The sequence below is a fragment of the Fringilla coelebs genome (assembly GCF_963513975.1).
Source record: "Fringilla coelebs genome assembly, chromosome: 7".
NCBI lineage: Eukaryota > Metazoa > Chordata > Aves > Passeriformes > Fringillidae > Fringilla > Fringilla coelebs.
Window position 1 is genome coordinate 12,294,925 of NC_140035.1, and position 20,647 is coordinate 12,315,571.

Below are 20,647 nucleotides of genomic sequence, written 5' to 3' on the forward strand. Positions count from 1 at the left end.
GTTTTGAACATCCCCTCACTTTTTGGCAGCAAATACTTCATCACAAGCTTCCATCTGGAGTTTTTGTTCTTCACATCAGTGTTCATCACACTCTCAACTTTTTGATCAGATTATCATCTCTACTGAACACTATCTCCAATACACTCACTGCATAAAAGGTAATTTAAAAGTTATTTTTCCATTAGAGCAAATCTTGCAGTATTTACATATTTTCAGGCAAAAACTTGGGCTGATGCTTTAACCAAGCAACTTAATTCCTGATAATTTGCAACCTCTTCTAATGCAAAATCCACAGGGGTGTATTTATGTCATACAATGTCAAGAAGGAAAATACAAGATGAACATTATCTGGCACCAGACACAAATAAACGTGGCACAGCAAAACCGTGTGTACAGTAGCAAGAAAATAGCAAAAAAAAATTTAAACTTTAAATTACTAAAGCACATCTTTATTTTGCAATTAAACAATTAAGATCCACAAGTAAACTATATATATATTTTCAAGTCTGTACCTAGACAACTATTTGTCAACTGAAATTAAATATATCCACAAAATATGCATAACAGCATTTTTTCACATAATAGAATGAAATTTTACTTAAGACTAAAACAAGACTTGTTAAATGTTAATTAGCATATTTATCCTGGGAACTGCTGGTTTTCGGTAGAAGTTAGTGTATAATTTTAATGGCAAGAATTTTAATTTTATCAAAATGAGGACAAATACATAAGGCCCTTTAAAGCATACAGTAGCTGCAGTGACAAAAGCATTTATTTTCACATTGTCCAGTGTTGACCAATTTCAAGTTTCCATCGTTTTCCATCAACCGTCCCGGCTGCTTAGCCAAGATGATGCATTTAGGTTGTTGGTTTGTTTTTTCCCTCCCCCTCATGTGCTTTTAAACAAATTTATAGGCAGAAGTCTACTTATGGGAAGAGCCTTTGCATCCCCCCAGTATTAATAAAGATACACAAGAGTTAATCTAAACAATGCAAGAGCTGTTCAACTCTGAGATGATTTACTCCACACTTGCAGTCCATCATTCAGCAGTACAAAACTGAGATGAAATTTGACAACTGAAATCCACAGTTGGAAATGCAGATTCATTACCAGAAGTAACTGGCAAAAATATTGCCACCATCTGATTGTTAATGATGAACTAAATAATACTCTTCCCTTTGTATTTACACATAGTATAGCACCTGTTACAGAAAAAAAACCCCAAACCTTACTCAAACAGCCCTGCCAAATTGGCTGGTTAAAATGGGATCACTGGTAAATGAAGCAAACCAAATGGAAAACAAATCTGGATACACTGGATAAGATAAAACCTTCACTCTCTTACCTTAATTTTCCTGTAAGATTATTATGGGTTGTTACTGTGGTGCCCCAATGTACTGAGATAATTGCACTGGATCATTTATAATCTAGGCCTTGTGGATATATTCTAGTCAAAGAACAGAACAGCTTAACGTAAACTGTTTAACCCTTTCACTCATGTCTCAGGCCCCTGGCCTTGGTGCAAAAGGGTGACAACTTCCTTAAAATTTGTTGTGCATTATCTTTAGTTATCAAAATTCAAATAAGTTAAGTAAAAAAAAAAAAATACTGATTTCCAGGTAATTGATCTAATGTTAAAAATAATGCTTAGCAGAAACATTTACAGTAAACATAGCTAATTTGCAGCTAGCTGAGAGAGAGCACATAGATTTACAAGTACCCTGTAAGTTTCTATTTGCACCTTTGTTTTCCTTTTTTGTTTTTTTCCCAAATGTAGGCTTCATATTTGTATTAAGACAGGAAAATTGAGATGATAGAATTATCTTATTAAAATCTATTTTCTGAAAATCCCTCAGAAACACATGAACAATCAACAAGAAATGGTTGGAACAACAGAAAGCATTCGTACCAGGGTGTAAGCCAAATCATCTCTGTACAGAAACCCATTAAGCATCTCTCTCCAAACCCAATTTATTTTGTCCAATAGTTCAGTCAGTAGTAAGCATGACATAAAGTGCTACTATTCAAACATCAAAACACTTTGAAAAAAAAAATTATCCTTTAAAATGTGTAAGCTTGCTAAATATGAAATAGCACAACCAACAAGCTGCCAGCCAGTCTGTGAACCATCGTTCTTGCTACAGCAGACTAGAATCAGATATTTTAGTGGCTTTTTAAAATAAGGCTGCTAATCAAAATGTCAAATTTTAAAAATTGAATATTTCAGCATATATTTTTAAGAAAGTTGTTAATGTCTCCTTTTTACCATTGAGATCTCAGGAGAAGCCCTATGAAAAGATAGACACCTGTGGGAGTGACAAGCACAGAGGTAAAATCTGGTGATAAGAAACTGGCCTTCTTTGCAGACTTCTAAACAAACAAGTGACTAAGTGCAGTGGGATAACAGAGACTGGACAGAACAGTTACACTAAAACAAACCAACCATTTGCTCCTTCTAACAGCTTCCCAATCACCACTAATTATAAATACCTGCATATTCATGCAAGATCCACAGTTAATCAATGAATATGTTTTTACCAGATCTTAATACTGGATCCTAGCACTAGAAGTAGCAATGGGTAAGAACTTTTTCAGTCTCATGACAAAAGATGGGTACACTAAAATTGGCAAATACATCCAACCAAGCTAACTGGGGACCTGAGATGTGAGCTACAAAAAGACTTCAATTGATATTAAAGGACTTAATTCCTTTACTTGGTGGAAGTCCAAATATGCAAAATTTTTATGTGGACCATAACCAAATCACTCCTCTTATCCTCAGGGCTGAGGGGCTTGCTGATTGCCTGCATAGTGGCTCTGCAGTCAAAACTACAGCATATGTACTGGACAACCTTCTTTTGCTTGGAAATTGTAGAGCTTGGTGGATCTGTAGAGCTTTTCATGCTCATGCTAATTCCCTGAGCCACCAAACATCGCCCACATACCTGCACACACTGCATAAGCATAAAAATATCACATAATTCAGCTCCACAGCATACCTGGAGCTCCAACATCTCTTATGCCAGACCTTCCCTTCATCCTGTTTCCCTGGGCAGCACAACTGCAGCACATCTGCTGCATTTTGGCCCTTCCACAGGTACCATGAAGCTTTTTGGAAGGTCTCCACGGAAAGTTGCCAACTACACAAGTTCCATAACAACTTCCTCATGTTCCTTAATGTCCCAACTGCTTTCTCACGCTTTCTTTACTAGATGGTGTGCCAGACCCTAATCAGATATTCTAGAAGAAGTGTTATTGCTTTATCTATATGGCATATAAGCTTTTGAGATTTAACAGAGAAACGTGGAAGAAATGTCAGCTAGCATTAAATCTAGTGAGAAAAAACCCCAGGCGTTCTCTTTACCATAACAGGGAGAGAATAGATCAAATAAAATGCATAACAGCAGTATTTTACTGCTTAAGACCTACAAGTGATTAAAAATACCAAATGCTTCCAAATTCAGGATAAATGAAATTTTCAGCCCTCAGTTACCTGGGATATCTAATGCAGTATTTCTCAAAGTGGACTGGCTGACAGTCTGTAGGTGGTTTATTAAACAATACCTGTATCTTATTTCATATTTAGCAAAAATAAAAAATGCTCCCAAAAACCACTCAAAACCCCCACTAGAGCCCCATGTCTTTCTACTAAAAAACCCCTTCAAATCCATTTTCAACAAGAGATGGTAGTGGTAGTTTTCAATCTGAATCTAAAAGTAAAAACAAAAATCTTAACATTTTACATTGGCACAAATTTGTCATAATATTGCTCTTATTTACAATGAAAACTACTTTTTTTTTTTTCTTTAACTGGATTTGTGTCATGGAAGTGTTAGAAACATACTCTTTCCCCACACTCACCCTACATTTTTCCTAATCAAATGGTATGAAAATAATTATTCATAAAATCCAACAGTCATAACACCAATCACATATAGGTCTATAAGTCATTATGTCTGAAAGATACATTCATGTTTTGTACAGCATGAAACATACAAAAACTTCTTTAAAAAACTCTTAAGGATGATACAGATCTTCATAACCCAAAGTAAAATATTAAGCAGTTTTGCTTCTTTTGGCCATATAAAAATATTTTAAAGGCCATTTATACCACAACAGGTAGAAAAATTTAAATGACTAATTTATGCTGCAGAAAGGCTTCAGTGCTATTCTCTTTCCCAAGCAGTTTTTGGTTACCTTTATCCTGGCTTTGGAGAAGCCAAAAGCCACTGAGTTGCTGATGGCCAAATAATTAATAGGTACTTTGTTGCAATTTTTTTCCCCAGTGCAGAGAGTTAATAAACTAACTCAGTGCAGAGGAAAATTTTGAAGAGACCTATTATTCTTGCCTGTATTTGTAATCAAAACAGTAAAGATACATGACCAATACATATCCCACACTTAATTGTGGTATAAATGGGACTTTTGAACTTGAACTGCTATGGCAGTTTTACATAAGAATATTTAAATATGTGACTTACCAATGCTATATAATGCTGTATAAACTCCAATTCTGATTTCCCTCAGAATAACAGGGCAAATACTATTTTTGTTTACAACTTAACTCTGAAGAAAATTTCTTTCAGTATAATGGATGGATGGATTATTTTATTTTTTGGACATTAAGTGCTGAGTTCAATATAACCTTCTAACTAGCCAGGAACTCAGCTAATGACCTCATCATATGGAAGTTAAAGAATTATAAAAAAGAATTTTTATTTGTTGCAAATGGCTTAAAATATAACTGAGATTAAAGCTACCACATTACTCTTTTTCAGTTCAGTTCAGATGCAGAGATTCTTGTAAAATTTATTTTTCACTGAGGGTTAACATTGACTTCAGCATCAAATCTAGAAATATATGTAACAGGGCCACAGCCCTCCTAATATTATTTTGTTTTCTAAAAATATTTAAAACTCTGTCTTTCATTTGGCATTGTAGTTCTTGTTCATTACTAAGTCATAAGCCAGGATTTCATGTAGCCTGAATCCCTTTTCACTTAATAGTTCAGAGCTGATCTGTTTCAAATGTCCATAGAACAAAGTATATTATACAATATAATTCTTCAATAGTTAAAAATTATTTAGCGTAGAACTTTCCATTTTAATTCTATGCTATATATATAGCTTACAACAAAATTTAATGGATAAACATTTTCAGGAAACCAATACAATAAATTAAAACTTTTAAATAGAGGGCACAAAGTTATGCTGTCACAGGGCAGTCAAATAAGTGACTGTTTTTTTTTTTCTTACAGTATATTACACTGGGTACCTTGCTTCTGACTTGGTTTCTCCTATACTAGAAAAATATTAAAAAATGGGGACACTTATGCATCTTTAGAATGAGCTCAGATACTGTATCAGACAGACATTTCTTACAAATCTTCTACCTACTTAAATAAGATGCAACCCATACCAACTGGAATAATTTTGCACAAGCATAACAGAAGGCGACTGGGGTCATTATGAAATTGAAATTAAGTTCTGGGATAACTTCATAGTGTTCTCCTGCCTTCTCCCCTCCAAACAAAGAAAAGAAAACAATATAAAAGGCAGAGCGGTACGAACATGGCTTGAAATCAACTATGATGACTTAACAAGTTAGATAGAAGGTAATGGAATTAAGTTTCATCTGATTGTAAGTTCAACTTAATTATCAGTGCTATTAAAGAGTTATGTCTAATCAAGTAAAACAGCTATTCTCAATAAAAGGATAAAACAAGGTATCAGCTTCTAATGACCTACCAGCATTTTGCAGTAAGATGCTAGTAAGTTACTAGTTGGAAGGAATGAAGGAATGTGTCAGATTTTTGATATAATTACAGCACAGCAGCATACAATGCTCATTCATTAAGTTGGCAGAGGTGCTTTTGCTACAGAGAATAGCACACAGGTACTTGTATAACGAAAGAGGGAATGGTATTTCCATGACCCCTTGTGGTAACATATTCCAAGCACCAAGGGCCATTTAAAAAATTTGAACCCATTAAGATAAATATGACAGGACAATACCACCCCCATGGAATCATGAGTGCCTTTCACTGGATGTATGCTGTAAGTCTCAAGGCACTTAAGGGGTTAAGACATAATGCATGCACTAGTTCCCATCACATAATCTGAAGTCACACAAATCAGAATACACCAGTGTATGACACACAAGCTGTGCCAAAGAAATGCTGTTTATTTATGTGTTGGTTTTTTTAAATTTTTATTGTTATTATTTTGTACAAGATGCTGGTAAGTGGGCATTATGCAGCTACTGCTGGGTTAACAGATGCCAGCTCTCCTCTAACAACCAGCTGGTCTCTAGTGAGGGTGTAGGACAAAGTGTGCTGCATCAGTAGGCAGTGTGTATCTATCTAGTATTGGCAATATTGCTAATGTTGTAAAAAACAAAACTGTGAGAGTCTGTACATAGTAAATAAACCTAGCACTGGAAAAAGATCATGGCTTAGTGTATTTTTTCATTTGTTTTTCATTTTAAGAGACATGGGTGTAGAACAGAGTGAAATAATTCCAAGCCTTGTTTGTAGCAATTCAACCAGAAGCGCAGTATATGGCACTACAATGAAATATCGTCGATTACCCTGAACACAATCAGTTCTTTCAGTCCATGGTTTGTTCGGAGCAAATCATGAAAATAAAGTCTTCAAACAGATGAAGGTTAGGAGAGTTTCCGAGACTGATTTTGTTTCAACGTAAAGTGCAACAGTGCTGAAGTTTTCAAAGTCCTTTGTCAATTCTTTGCTGTACTTCACTATCATTTCCTGCAAGCAGTATTATGGCACAAAGAATGTTGCCAGTTCATTATAGAGGACAGGATTCCTCAATTGATATCATAGGTTTTTTGCTCTTTACTTATGCAGTGATGCTTGTAAAGGTTTAATAAATCCTTCTTCATACACCTTCAAAATAGCTTCACATACAAATCTGTACTGACTCTGAAAAGGAAAGTAGATTCAGTAAATTGAAAAGATATGCAATTGAAAAATGTCATTTGGAAACAGAAAAGGCCTCTATGATTTCCCCACCCCATTCTCTTGACAGGCCAAGAATCTGTGTTTCAAAGTTAGTTTAGGAAACATAATACAAAAGGAACTTAAGATGAGAGAGCATTTTGTTTCTCAACAGAAGAATAGGATAAATGGCACTTTGAAATACATACTGAGGGTCATTACCCAAAACCCCAGTATTATTATTACAACATCACCGATTTAGCAATTTTCTGCTCTTTATTTCCTTGCTGAAATTTCACTGACCTGAGGTTTCCATGCCCTTGGATTTAGAAGCCATAGTTTCAAAGCACTTTTTCATACTTACATTAACTCAGGCATGTTACTGGCACCTCCCTGTCAGAATCTGATTTAAAAGAAATGTTTCATGTTTTAAAAACCCAAATCTCCTGTTTCTTAACATTATATAATGTCTTAACTCTTCAAGGAATTGAAGTCTAGCACCTGCATACACAGCGGTGACTAACAGTTTGTTTTATTCAAATAATAGTTAAAAGACCCGACAGTAATCAAATTAGAATATAAGGAAAACAAACCAAAATAAATGCAAAGTGCCACAACTCACACTGCGTCCTGCACAATGAGTATAGACTCCAGGTTAGAACTCCAGCACACCTGCACTGTCAGTGTTGTGGAACAGCCCTCTCTGTGCAGCAGTTAGTGAGAGATTAACATATGAACACACCTAGCACTGGAGCCTTTATTTGCTAAATGAAACAGTTCATTTCTCTCCTTTGGGGTAAATCTGCGTTTGTCCCCAGCGCGCCCCGAGGGCGGCTGAGCTGGCCGCGCACAGCGCCCCCCCGCGGACAGCGAGCGAACCCCGCGGCACACGCGGGCGCAGCTGCGGCTGCCCAAGGAGGAACGGGAACTTCGGCCGACGGTCATGAAACCTTAAAAAAACCCCAAACTCCTTTATTAGACCTTCTCCCTCCGATGCACTAAACACCTGCTTTTCACTGAATCTTAAATTTTTTGTTTTCTAAGAAAAATGAGGAGACCAGATTATATTGAGCACATACTGTGAAAAAATGCAGTTAGAACCCTCACCACTGCAACTCCTACCTTCACTAATAACACTTTCTCCCCCTCTACATATGTTAGAGAGACAGTTATCCATCCTGAAAAACTGTCACAAACAGCAAGAGCCAACCTTTGCTATTTTTCATGTATCATCACCTTTCTCATCCTTCCTGTGCTACCTGAATACAACAACTTTTTAGTGAAACATGAGTACTGGAACATGAATTCAGCAACACTGAATGACTGATGAACTAGAAATGGAGACACATACATACTTTTTTTCAGCCTTAATACTCTCTGAAGAACAAAAAAGTTTTATTCAAATTTTATTAGAGAACAGCAGCAGGGACATGAAAATTACTACAGTAACTACCTTCAAGTAATTGTGATTTCATACTGGATCTAGTGCCTTTTCTCCTTCGAGATGCTTTCTCTTTTATACTACTTTGATTCTTAACACCTAGAATTAGGCTCCTGCTTTCTTCTCTGAGTGATTTTTACAGTGCTCAAAATTTCTTTTTGTCATTATTTGCCAGGTATCTCTGAAACAGCTACTGCTTTTTTTTCAAGTTTTCTCTGTAGAAATATAAATAATTGCTCCTTTCCAATAGCCTTAAGAATTTATTTTTGCCTGGAGCCAAGGCCACAGCTACACTGGGTAAAGGTGATCTCCACATTATGATCAACAGTATGACTGGATCATAGGAAATTATTGTTCAGCAGCCCAGAACAGCAGGGATGATACTCACAGGTGTTTGGATCATCATGGCTCTTTGATCTCTCATGGTTCTTACAATATCTAGAGGGTAAACAGGCTGATTGCACTCGATGAGACACATCGCTGTCTCCATCGTGATCAAAACTCCTGTCCGGCCAATCCCAGCACTGGAACAGCAACAAAAACACAAAGTGGAAAATGAAATCAAGTGTCTGGAGTACATCTCATACTTAAAGACCTTCCTTCTCCTGCATTCTCAGGGTTGACCATTTTGACTCCCATACTGCTGGGGCAGGGATAGGACTGGTTGTGTCTGTGTCTGGAAGCAGCCTCTGTCCTGCCTGAACAGAGCAAAACCCATCAGCACAGAACTGCCACTCCTTGGAGGGGGAACTGCCTCACCCAGCCATTCCCTGAGCAGAACTGACAGAGATGTCTGGTAAGATCCCATTACCAACCACACTAACATCTAGAGTAACAAAACACAGTAATATCTAGAGGATAACAAAACACGAGCGCATGCTGGACACATTGTGTCAGTTGGACCACTGCTGATATGATGATTTCTGGAATGTTGGCCCAATAAATTCATATTCATGTCCTTCAAGCAATGCATACCTTCCTATCCCAAGTAAGTAAAAGAACAGTTACTAGAAACTTCTGTAAGGTGACAATAAGGATTGTTTTCTTGTTATTGAAAGGAATACATGATAGCAATCCCTTTCAAGACAAGGAAGTACCATAACATACACATCTCAGAACGGAAAAATTATCAAGAGAGCTTACAGACAAACATTTTTTCCTTAAAAATATAACAAGTCTAAAGACTCATCTACTTTGTTTTATGTACACATATGCTCTTCCAGAAGTGGCAAGCCTTTAAGACTGAATATTTAACCTTGAATTCAATGAACAGTTTCAAATCTTTCAATCAATGTTGCACTTTTGAAATGGACAACAAATGTTTTCCCATACTGGAATATAGGAATAAATACATATTTTGAAATGCCAGCATTATCCTAACTCATACAAATCAAAGTATTTGGATCAAAAGTGATTAATATCAACATTTGAAAGTCACTTGTTCTGATTTTAAAGAGTTACTGCAAGTTAAGTCTGGCTAAACTACTATTTAAATCTTTGTCCAGAAGGTGGCATTAAAGCTACTCTATATTTCAGTGATGTCATAAGAATTTTAAGACAAGATGTACATGTGCTGATTATATAAAATGATTCAGTAATATTTATATGTATAGAATTTATATGTATAGAACTTAAATACAGAATGCTTTGTCAAATCCAAGCACAAACAAACAGTAACTGTCAAAGAACCTAATGACTCATTTTACAATTTTAAAAGATTCAGAGGGCAACAGTGATGGAAAATGTGGTAATTTCCCTATGACAAACACAAGGTAGGCAAGGACTGACTGACAGAGTAGAAGACTGAGATAGGACATGAAAATCATGAAGGGCATAGACAGGATGGGTAGTTCCTATCTCAGTTAGAAGAAGAATTAGAAACTGTTCAACAAAACTAGTAAGACCGTGTAAAAATAAAAATAACCACATGACACAACATGAGAAGCTAGTGGTTTATGCAGCTCAATATAACAAAAACTTTTCCAACTCCTTAAGGTCTTGGTTGCTTTATAATCTCTGTGGGTTTGGACTAGTTTGTTTTTAAACTATTATTATTGTACAAAATAAAATAACTTTCTATTAGCTACTTGGATTTCTCACACTAAAGTTGGTGGCTTAGTCCAACAAAACAAATATTGTTGCACTAATGCCCAGTCCTATTATACTGAAGAGATGTTAAAAATAGAGTACATTCACCATATGGAGGAACACCTGGGCTCCTTCTGCTTGACTCCCTGCTGGAATTTGGGTATACTTCCCAACAGCCACCAAGTTGGGCCAATTAAGTAAATTATGTTCAACTGTGATAATCCATCTCTTTTCTTCTGTGAAACATAAATTTTTCATAAAGCTTCAATTACACATCGAAATTATCAGTTTGGAGCTGAACTGGTGCCTCCTTGAGATGAATGAAACTACTCCTACTCTCCAATGTTGTTGTTCCAGTGTTTCTGCACTGTTTATATCATGGAGGGTGTATTTGGCTGCCTTTTTCACCATCTTTTCATAACCATATTAACCAGAAGTATATCAATAATGGAAGTTGAGAAGCAGTACCAATTAAGACAGTGGCATTCTGGTACTAGTTTCCCTAGTTAGTAAGATTCACCCTGACCTGCATAAAACAGAACTTAAGAGCAGAACTAATGAAATACAATTTTTGATACACAAAGTGTACTTTTCTTTTTCTTTCATCTCCTTCAATAAATGTCTAGTTTACTTGTAGTCTTTAAATTTTTTTTATCCCTTACACTTCTCAGCTTCTCTCTGAAAAGAATGATATATGCCTGACTCAGGAACTCTGACTCTTTGGGGAGTAATCAGAATCGAGAGGTCAAATATTCACAGAACTGTTCCCCAAGAACTGTGATACCACATGTTCATTTGAAAACAACTGGTATTTTTCTAGTTTGCTAACCAAGTATTTTAAAATGATTAAGGTATTGAAATTCACTAAAGGAATGGAGAATGCTATAACAAAGTATTGCACAAGGAAAAGAAAAATTACATTTCATGTGTATGTAGAGATCTAAACAACAGTTATTTTAACTCGTGACAAAAGTAAATAGTTGAGAAAATGTCTCATCTTAATGTAAGTATCAAAATACCACATAGCCTAAGACTCCAGACTTGAGAGAAAATGTCTTTTAACTGATCTTTTAATAAACCACCCTCATTTTTCCACTATGGATCATTTACACATCTACTCTAGAGCTTTGTAGAAGAGGAATTATTATGTAGATTGTTACCACAAGCATTTAAGTTGCAAACAAAACAAAACATCCCAGCAAAATGCCTGAACAGATCAACACATGTTGCTATTCAAAATCTTGCTTATTGAAATGTGATTACCACATTAAATTTGTTTTATTTCAATGTTGAGTTTTCCTGTCATCCCCAGACACTATTAAATATTTATTTCAAGAACAAAGCACAGAACTGCTATTTGATGATAAAAAGTTCACTTTGATGATTTAATAAAATTGGAAAAAAATGTGATACCTGCAGTGAACAACAACAGGTTCTTCTCTGCCAGCCCTCTTCTTTCGCACAAGACACACGAAATCGAGGAAATCGCTGGAATCATCAGGAACCCCATGATCAGGCCATGCGATGTACTGGATTTGGGTTAGCTGCCGGCTTTCCTCTTTCTAATCAGAAACATGAAATTTAATCAAGGGTAATTCAAGTCCCATTAAAAAAAGCGCACCAAAATAATAATAAAAAAATCAATAGTACATTTATAGCAACTTGTACCCATAATCAAAGTGGCTTCAGGCAACTAGCAGTGCTTTGTTAGCACTAACCATCAGTCATCCTGGATTTTACAATTACTTTTTCTGGGTTTTTTTGCTTAAAAGTAAGAAAGGAAATCCACAAATTCTTATATCTTCAACAGGTGGAAAAAATTACAGAGCACATAATAGCAAAGCAGTCAAGGATACCAGCAATTTAACTGAACACTAGATATACAAGAAGGTGGTCATATTCCTAGCAAACCAAATTTAACAAAACAAGATAGCATCTTACAAGATCAAATGACAGAAGTGGGGCAGGGAGGGGAGATTCCTTCAGACCCTGTATGAACAGCAGCAGTGTTTTGGCTTGATCTAACCCTCCTACACCTACAAGGCACAATGACTTTGTTTTCCACTCCCTCCCCTCCCTTGCTCTGGTATCACAAATATAATCAATCGGCCTCTGGTTAGGGGAGGGGACAGCCCGGGCCACCAGAGTCGAATTTCAAAAGAAGAGGAGCCTACTGCACTTTAAATAGCCTTTAGGCACTGGATCATTTACAGAGATTCCACGGCTGATAGCAGATAAGCAATTGTCCCAACAGGACATGGGCAGGAATTTTAACTGCAAATTGACTAAAAGGCAGTTCTATAAAACTGGCTTCTCAACCGGTAACTCAAGCAGCGAGAAATAACTAAGTGAACTAAATTCCAGATACTCATTTCCAAACATTTCTGACATTGAAATGCTGGCTGGTGAGGCTCTGAAAACTACACGTGCCCTGAAAATCATGCAATGCATGTTCAAAAAGATCCTTGTTTACATGTAGTCACCACTCCAGATTCATCTTTCAGCAGGATTTATCTTCCATTTTCTTGCACATATTGTTGAAGATGGAATTATTAAGAACTATTAGCCTCTACAAAGATTTTTCATCATCAGTGTGATGATGAAACACCTCTAACGTCTCATGTTCTGAAACCATCAAGGGAATAACAATTTTCTCAACTTCTTTTATTACTCTTCTTCTTTGGCCAGGTTATGAAATACACCAATAAAAACTTTTAGGATAAATAACACATCCTTCATGTGATCAAATTTATATGATTAAGAAAAATTAATCTCAGTGATATTTTCACTTATGAAAAGTTTGTTATCATTTTATTGACAGAATTTCTCCTAGGGAAGTACATAACAGTTAGTTTTCTAGAGGATTCTAGAAATAAACAGTTCAATTTACATGGATATGCTACCAAGATGAAAAGAAAATCTATGTATGTTATGGGTAGTATCCAAGGATTCTGCAGATTAATACATGAAAATATATAAAGATTTTACCTCCAGATTAGTCAATGTCATTTCTCGAAAGACATAAGCAGGATTTCCTTCTTCTGAATGGCACGTAATCTGAAAATTCCCATATGATGAGCTTCCTGATGGCTCTGGCCAGTACTGATGGCATTTAACCTAAGGTCAACACATTTTTAAAGATGCCTGTGTTTAAATTCAGAGTATAATTTTCATTTTCTCTAATTTTTATACCTTTATTTGTTACAGATTATTTTGATCATTTTGTAAACACTATTTAATTACTTACCAAATAGACTTTGTTACCTAATTACTGTTTATAAAATAAGTTATCATAAAGATTACCTGTTTCTCTTTCCAAAAGGACACAAGCACCAGCTCTTGCAGTTAGTTTAACTGAAGATGGATGCCTTTAACTTCCATTACAATTTTTTTAAGACTTTATCTATAAATATTCCATCTTAACACTTGACTGACAAAGATGCTGCTTTATAAATATTTCTGATCTCCAAAATCCTGATCTGATCTTCTCAAAGTACATTCATATGGGAAAAGAACGAACAAAAAAAACCAGGAAATATGCAACAAAAAAGTTGCTAAGCTAATGCAGAAAATAAGGGGATGAAGATGGTGGACTCCCAATCAAGCCCTCAAATGTGAGTGAAAACTTCAAACACTATGATTTTCTGAAATATGGTTTGAATGCCTAATTACAGAGGTCATTTCAGCTCAAGTGTACTTTTGCATTTCCAACCCACCTGGCGAATCTTTAAGAGCAGCCAGATTTGCAGACTTCCTGCTCCACTGAGACATCCCGGCATGCAGTGGGATAGTGATGTCAGAAGCCTCATGATCAGCTTTAGAGCAGGGAGTCTGCCTATGGGTATAAGACAGATAAGGCCTTTTATTTCATTATTAAGCAGCTCTCCAAAGAACTCCACAAATATCATTATTGAAGGGGTGGGGGAACCTCAGAGAACTGCTATTGCAAGTCTGTTCTTAGCAGATCTGCAAAGAAAACTCAAAGTAAAAGAGCACTTGTACTGAAATTCCCTCTAATCATGTTTATTTGGGAGGAGGCAGCATCGTGCAAACACTGAGTCACTGAAAAATGGTTTAAAACCACTGCAACTTCCCTTCAATTATTTTAATTCTATTTAGAGTCCTGACCTCACAGCAAGTATATGCTTGTTAAAAAGTTAGAATATATACAGGCAGCAGAACTACAGTCCAAGTTGGTCAGAACAGCCACAATCCACTATAAATCCATCTTCAAAAGAAATCCTGATATGGAGGAATTCCACTACACTCTTATTGTAGAGAGTCATTTCTGTCCATACACTTAACCAGCCAGTGCTACTGTGCATGTTCCAGACTAAACCAAGTAACTCTGGAATTACACTGTGTGTATGACCACACTTGATTGTTTTGCCTATCTCCAAAGCATAGAACAGCATGAAATCCAAAACTACAGCTTAAACCAAAACCAAACAAGCCAAAAAATACACCTGAGGCCTTTTATAGCACCATACACAATTATTTTTACTAATTTTAACTCTTAATTACTCTATTACTAGTATTCTATTTTAACACATTTTATAAACAAATTTAAGGCAATGATTATTTCACACAATTAAACAAATCTTTATAACAGAATAACATTTTATGGGAAATTTTAGAGTTCAAGTTTTAAGGAAATCCTTGATAAGACAGCCATCCAGGCATGTGATATAGCCCTACAAAGCTGTATTAGGCTGACTTAAAAATTTGAAGTTTAGAGAATAAAAGTTCTATGAAGCTAAATTCTAGATGCTTTTTACTTTACAATAAGGAATCAAACAGAGCAGACTGAAAGTATTTGAGGAAACACGTGAAGAGTTAAGTGCATTTCAGGACTGAACAATTGGCTGCATTAACAACACCAGAAGGTTTAAAATCCAAGACTCATCATTGCAAAAGAACTAATAATGCACTGCTCTTATGGAAAACAATTACAGAATGATAGAACAGTTCTGGTTGGAATGGACCTTTAAAGACCATCCAGTCCAGCCCCCTGCAATGAGCAGGGATCTCTCCAACTAGACTGAGTTGCTCTGAGCTCCATCCAACATGATCTTCAGTGTTTCCAGAGATGGACATTGACCACCTCTGGGCAACTTGTTCCAGTATTTCACCATCCACATTGTAAAAATTTCTTCCTTATATCTACTCTACATACAATTTTCTAGTTTAAAACAACTTCCCTACTTGACATATTATAGGCCATCACAATATATTCCTCTAATCTTTTAAAGGTTAATCACTAACAGTTTTTTAGAAGACTATGGAAGTGGCATTTAAGGAAATATTTTACTTACTCTGCCCCGTTCTACTTGAGTAGTTAACATCACAACCATGGAAGAGCCTTGCTCCCAAGTCATCTGCCAAAAATCAGGACAAGTGTTCGGTAATGGACCTTGGCAAGCAATGTACTGGTTTATTATTGTGGAAGAAGGGATTTCCATCTAAAAGAAGAAAGTCATTATTTCAATTATATAGCAAATGAAAGTCAGGCATCAGACATTTACAGTTTAGTAACTAATTTTTTAAAAAGCATCCCTTACATTAATTCTATTTCTTAAAGGCTAGCAAATTGGCACAGATAAAATTTTTTAAGGGTTTCACATGCAAAATTACTACAAAGATTCAAATATACTTTACATATCAAATGACAGTCATGTAGTTGCCATTATGAAGATTAATGGGTAAAAAAAGAAATGACAGAGCAGTTGGCAAATAATTCAGGTGCAAATATTTCTTGCTCTGTGGGTTTTTGACACTAGCTTTTAAAACACAGATCTCAGAATTTAATATCTGGGATTTTTTTTCATTAAAGTAAGTAGCTGTAATTTTTCTGTTACTAACAATGAAAAAAATAAGAAGCAAAAGAAATTGATGCCAAATTAAACTTTACTATTGTTGAACACAACTGTCAGAAAAGTAATCAGAAAAGAAGAATTAATTGCTGTGGAGAGGGCTGGGTTCAGTTTGCAATTTTTCACATTAAATACAGACTTTAACTTTAACATTTCGGAAAAGATATGCCACAAAACATTAGGAAGGAAATATATCTACAGGAAATTTCAAATTACCTGACTAGAGGCTTAGGAGCCATTCTAGCCTGAACAAGATTTATTTAAAAAACCATTTTTTAAATCAATTTTTTCATCGAAAAACGGTAGAATTACCTAATGTCAGAAGCACTTCTGAGAAATACTACTCACATTTATATAATTTGCATTGATGTAATCTTCATTACTTTTTAAAATAACCCGTGTAGCATCATCTGAAAATAATTTTAGAAAGATGTTACTTATTTAGTAACCGCAGAAAAATACTTTCAGAGCACATCGAGACATAGCAATACTTACAAGGCGAAATGTCTCTGTATCTATTTTTGGAAATGTTTTGAGGTAATCTGGCACAAGACATTGTCATTCCAGGCTTTTTCCTATACAATTGCTAAAAGACAAAGCTGATGGTCAGAACATAATAGATGCAATAGTCTCATTATTATATTATTTGCCTAAATAGAATTTGTTCTAAAAAGAGGTGCTTTTTAGAACAGAAACTATGGAGCAACAGTAGCTTCAACAAACAGGAATATACTTTTAAAAATAAAGCACTATAAATTTAGTTATGCTCCGGAATCACTGAAAATGACCAAGATGTAGCCAAAATTTTTTTAAAGAAAACGAACATTGAAATTTTAAGCTTCCACTAGAACACTGATCCAGAGAAAAAGTAGTATTGTATAGTGGTAAATGAATTCACTGATACTGACATCCCACTTGGTCATTTGGGGCAAGCAGATTATGTTGTGCATAGGCATCTACCCACATTGCACTTCTTTCGGTTAGAATTTTTGGTTTTTTCCCCAGACGTCCTTCTGTATTCAAATAACTGTAGAGCAAATCCTGGTTACCTTGCACTTTTCCTGCACAAAATTGCCTTTGAGAGGTTCCTTCCCTTTCATGCTTTAGTCATGCATTGCCACAACCCTTGTGCTACAAATAATATCAGTGAAACGATCCAGATTCCAAAAAAGCAGTTTAAAAAACTTTTACAACATTGAACCTGCTAGGGAGAATAAAACTTATATTAAAGCAGAATTTTAAATAACTTAGAAAAAAAATCTGCTCTTTCTAAATATAAAAGGAAATCTTACCGAAGTTCTTAAAGAATAGTATATAAAATGCATTTTATAGATATATGTTGAAAAATACAATGCTAGGTCTCCATTTGGTGAGGAAATCACAGAATTTGCACTGCTGTGTTTTACAAACCTACTGTTTCCTGCTTTAAGCCACTTGATCTCATACATTTAAGAGGGGTATCACCAAGGCACAAGTCAGAGCTGAAGAAAGCACGTGGCTATCAGCAGCTTAATGCCCCAAAGAAAATGCACTACTGTTCTGAAATATGTCAATAAAAATCAACTATTTATAAAAAACACAGTTACATTAGCCTTTAACATTAGGGCAGCATTTTCCATTGGCTATTTTACCTTCCCTCATCAAGAATGCCTATAGAATGTGAACAGCTCAGTGTCATTCAGTTTCTACAGCAACTTAGGTATGGAATGAAGGCCTGAGTACAGAACACATTTTGGTAGACATTCTTCAGCCTTCATCTTTATTAAGTATTTCATTAGCATGTCCCTGATAACCACAAGAAGTCTAAGTAATCAATAAAACTATTTATAAAACTAAAACCCAGGATTAGGTATTCTTAATTTGCACATAGAATACAGGATTGATTTTTTTCCCTTGGCTCTTTTTCTTTTGAGAGTGTAAGGCAATCGTTTTCTTAAAGGATGCTGACTGTACTGAAATTTAACTGTAATCTGCTTTGTTTAAAATAATTTTGCTATCCCAAAAGACGTGGAACTTGCCCCCAGCTCCAGACGATCTGGTACTCACATCAAACTGAGCCAGGACAGTTCCAGTGATTAGCCCCTCTGCTAACTGAATCATGGACTCCCTCAGAGCATTATCATCTTGATGGACACCATCAAGTGGAGATTTCTCAGGGATGTACTGAAAATCAGGCTCACTCTCCAGCTTCTCTTCCACAACATCGTAGACAGCTAGAACAAGAAAAGGTATGAATGCTCTGAAGATGCTGTTTGACTAAAGTTAGCTGTAAGTCATTTATTTAAAATAGCAAAACCACCGCATTTCTCCTGTAGAAAAATCCACACTTATTAGCACATTGATTTTAGTCCCCATCAGCAAGGACAGGGAGCCTTTACTGATCATTATAATCTACGATAAAACTAATTTTTTCTTTGGTGTAATAGTAATTTTAAGTGAAAGCCCATCACTGACAGCTAAAATTTAGATCAAAACTTGTATTATACCCTGCCTTGTCTGAGATAACTCTCAAATCTCAGATTCTCATATCATGCCTCTGATAGCATTATAGCTGCATTTATATTTTACTTACAATTCACTTAGAACTCATTTTAGGCTTCAGTAATTAGGGCAAGATGTGCAGACCACCTGAGAAAATTGCATTTAATACATGGCATTATAAAACTATACTCTATGTGTGCCTTGCCTATAAGCTCAGAAATTATATGCATCCTCTGCTACACATAACAGACATATGCTGTTCAAAAGCCTGTTTTTAAATTATTTTACATCACTACAAAGAAGGAAACTGGCAACTCCTCACTTCTACAACTCATGTGTTTTTATCCAGAATACAAAGATAATCAACATGCAAGGGGAAAGACAGTTTGTTTTAAAAAATGTGCAAACAAAGCTCATAATTTTGTCTGAAAAGAAAGTAAGCACACAAAAGGTGCAAGAGAACTTACACACAGAATGACAGAACTTGTAAGTGGGGAGTGCAAATTAGTGAAAAAGGGAAAAATTGTTATGAGGTGAATGAGGTACTCTGCGAAAGTAATTTCAATTATTCCAATTAAGCATCAGTATTTTTCATTCTGCTTTTTCCTCTACAACTCCACTGTAGTTAGGAGGTACAGCAGAATTAAATCCAGTGCCCATCTGCTGGCTGTGACTCAACAGTGTATTATGGAAATACACTGCATAAGCTTTTATTTAGATTGCATTTTAGCACTTCTACTAAGACTCCTCAAGTAGAAATGTTACGAGTGGTTTTGGATTGTTTTAAAAATATATGGAAGGATTTTGTATGTATTGACTTCCAATGTCACCCAAACACTGAGTATTTGGTGAGCGGCTTTTTGTTTGTGTTTGGTTTAAATTTTCCTTAAGAGAATAATAATAATAATAAACTTATAAAATATATTCAATATCCATATAGCTTTCTGGACATTTTCATCAATGAGAGTGAGAACAAAATTTAAATTAGCTGTCTATTAGAAATATTTGATGTCTGACTTCTTTATTGCTTTGCAACACTTAGTTACACACAGCTCCTTAGATTATGGGATCAATACACTGTGTTGTTGCAATTCCTTTTCAGGGAAGGGAGTTATTTCTTACAGGTTAAACATTCCATGCCAGGACACAAAATCAAGGTTAGAAAATGAAAGCGGGGTGTGGATTTTTATTTTTAATTATGATGCACAAGCCACTCACCATTGGGTCGAACTAGGAGCACAAGTTCCCCTGAGTGTCTCTCACAGCTAGCTTTAATAAACATTACAACTTGGTCGTGGGTATGCTCTGCTATGTCCCTGCCGTTAATCAGGACAACCTGGTCCCCTTCATTCAAACGAGGGACACACAGATCAGCCTGCAAGGTTGAGGGAAAAAAACAAAACCATCTGTAACACAAGCCATTACCAGTTTCTTACCTTAAAATAACAACTTAAAGTAACTATACTTTGGCTCTCCAATCCTAACAGCCCCGTTGCCATGGTTGCTGCACTGTATTGAAATGATAAATCCAAGAGTTACACAATACACAGGCAATGCCCTTCCCATTTGCAGCTGGGAGGTGAGTGGCACTGTAATGTGTCTTTCAGCAGCTGTTACTCTACCCCTCAGCTGATGCAGAAAGCTCCTCTGTTTGAATCACCCTTTGTACAGGCAATTAAAAAGCAGGATGTTTTTATCTTTGCAGGGAGGGGAGAAACATGGCAAGACTGTGTCCAAATCAATTCACTGGCTTAAATGCTTCAGGTGTGAAATACTACAATGGTAATGGCAAAAAACAATGTACA

At 35.8% G+C, this 20,647-nt stretch overlaps 1 protein-coding gene across 2 annotated transcripts in view; it reads right to left on the minus strand.

Moving 5' to 3' along the window:
- Positions 1 to 477: 477 nt before the first annotated feature.
- Positions 478 to 20,647, minus strand: part of PTPN4 (protein tyrosine phosphatase non-receptor type 4) — a 108,866-nt gene continuing 88,696 nt past the window's right edge. The window contains exons 19-27 of one of the 2 annotated variants that reach the window (XM_084209662.1): positions 20,061 to 20,217; positions 18,408 to 18,574; positions 16,857 to 16,947; positions 16,710 to 16,771; positions 15,804 to 15,950; positions 13,477 to 13,605; positions 11,902 to 12,050; positions 8,789 to 8,924; positions 478 to 6,944 (exon numbers count right to left, since the gene is read on the minus strand). In XM_084209662.1, the coding sequence (XP_084065788.1) occupies positions 6,858 to 6,944; positions 8,789 to 8,924; positions 11,902 to 12,050; positions 13,477 to 13,605; positions 15,804 to 15,950; positions 16,710 to 16,771; positions 16,857 to 16,947; positions 18,408 to 18,574; positions 20,061 to 20,217 (1,125 nt within the window). In that variant the 3' untranslated portion in view covers positions 478 to 6,857. Of the gene's footprint in view, positions 6,945 to 8,788; positions 8,925 to 11,901; positions 12,051 to 13,476; positions 13,606 to 14,204; positions 14,348 to 15,803; positions 15,951 to 16,709; positions 16,772 to 16,856; positions 16,948 to 18,407; positions 18,575 to 20,060; positions 20,218 to 20,647 lie in introns of those variants that run through there. The other variant, XR_014616323.1, reaches the window with a different exon arrangement.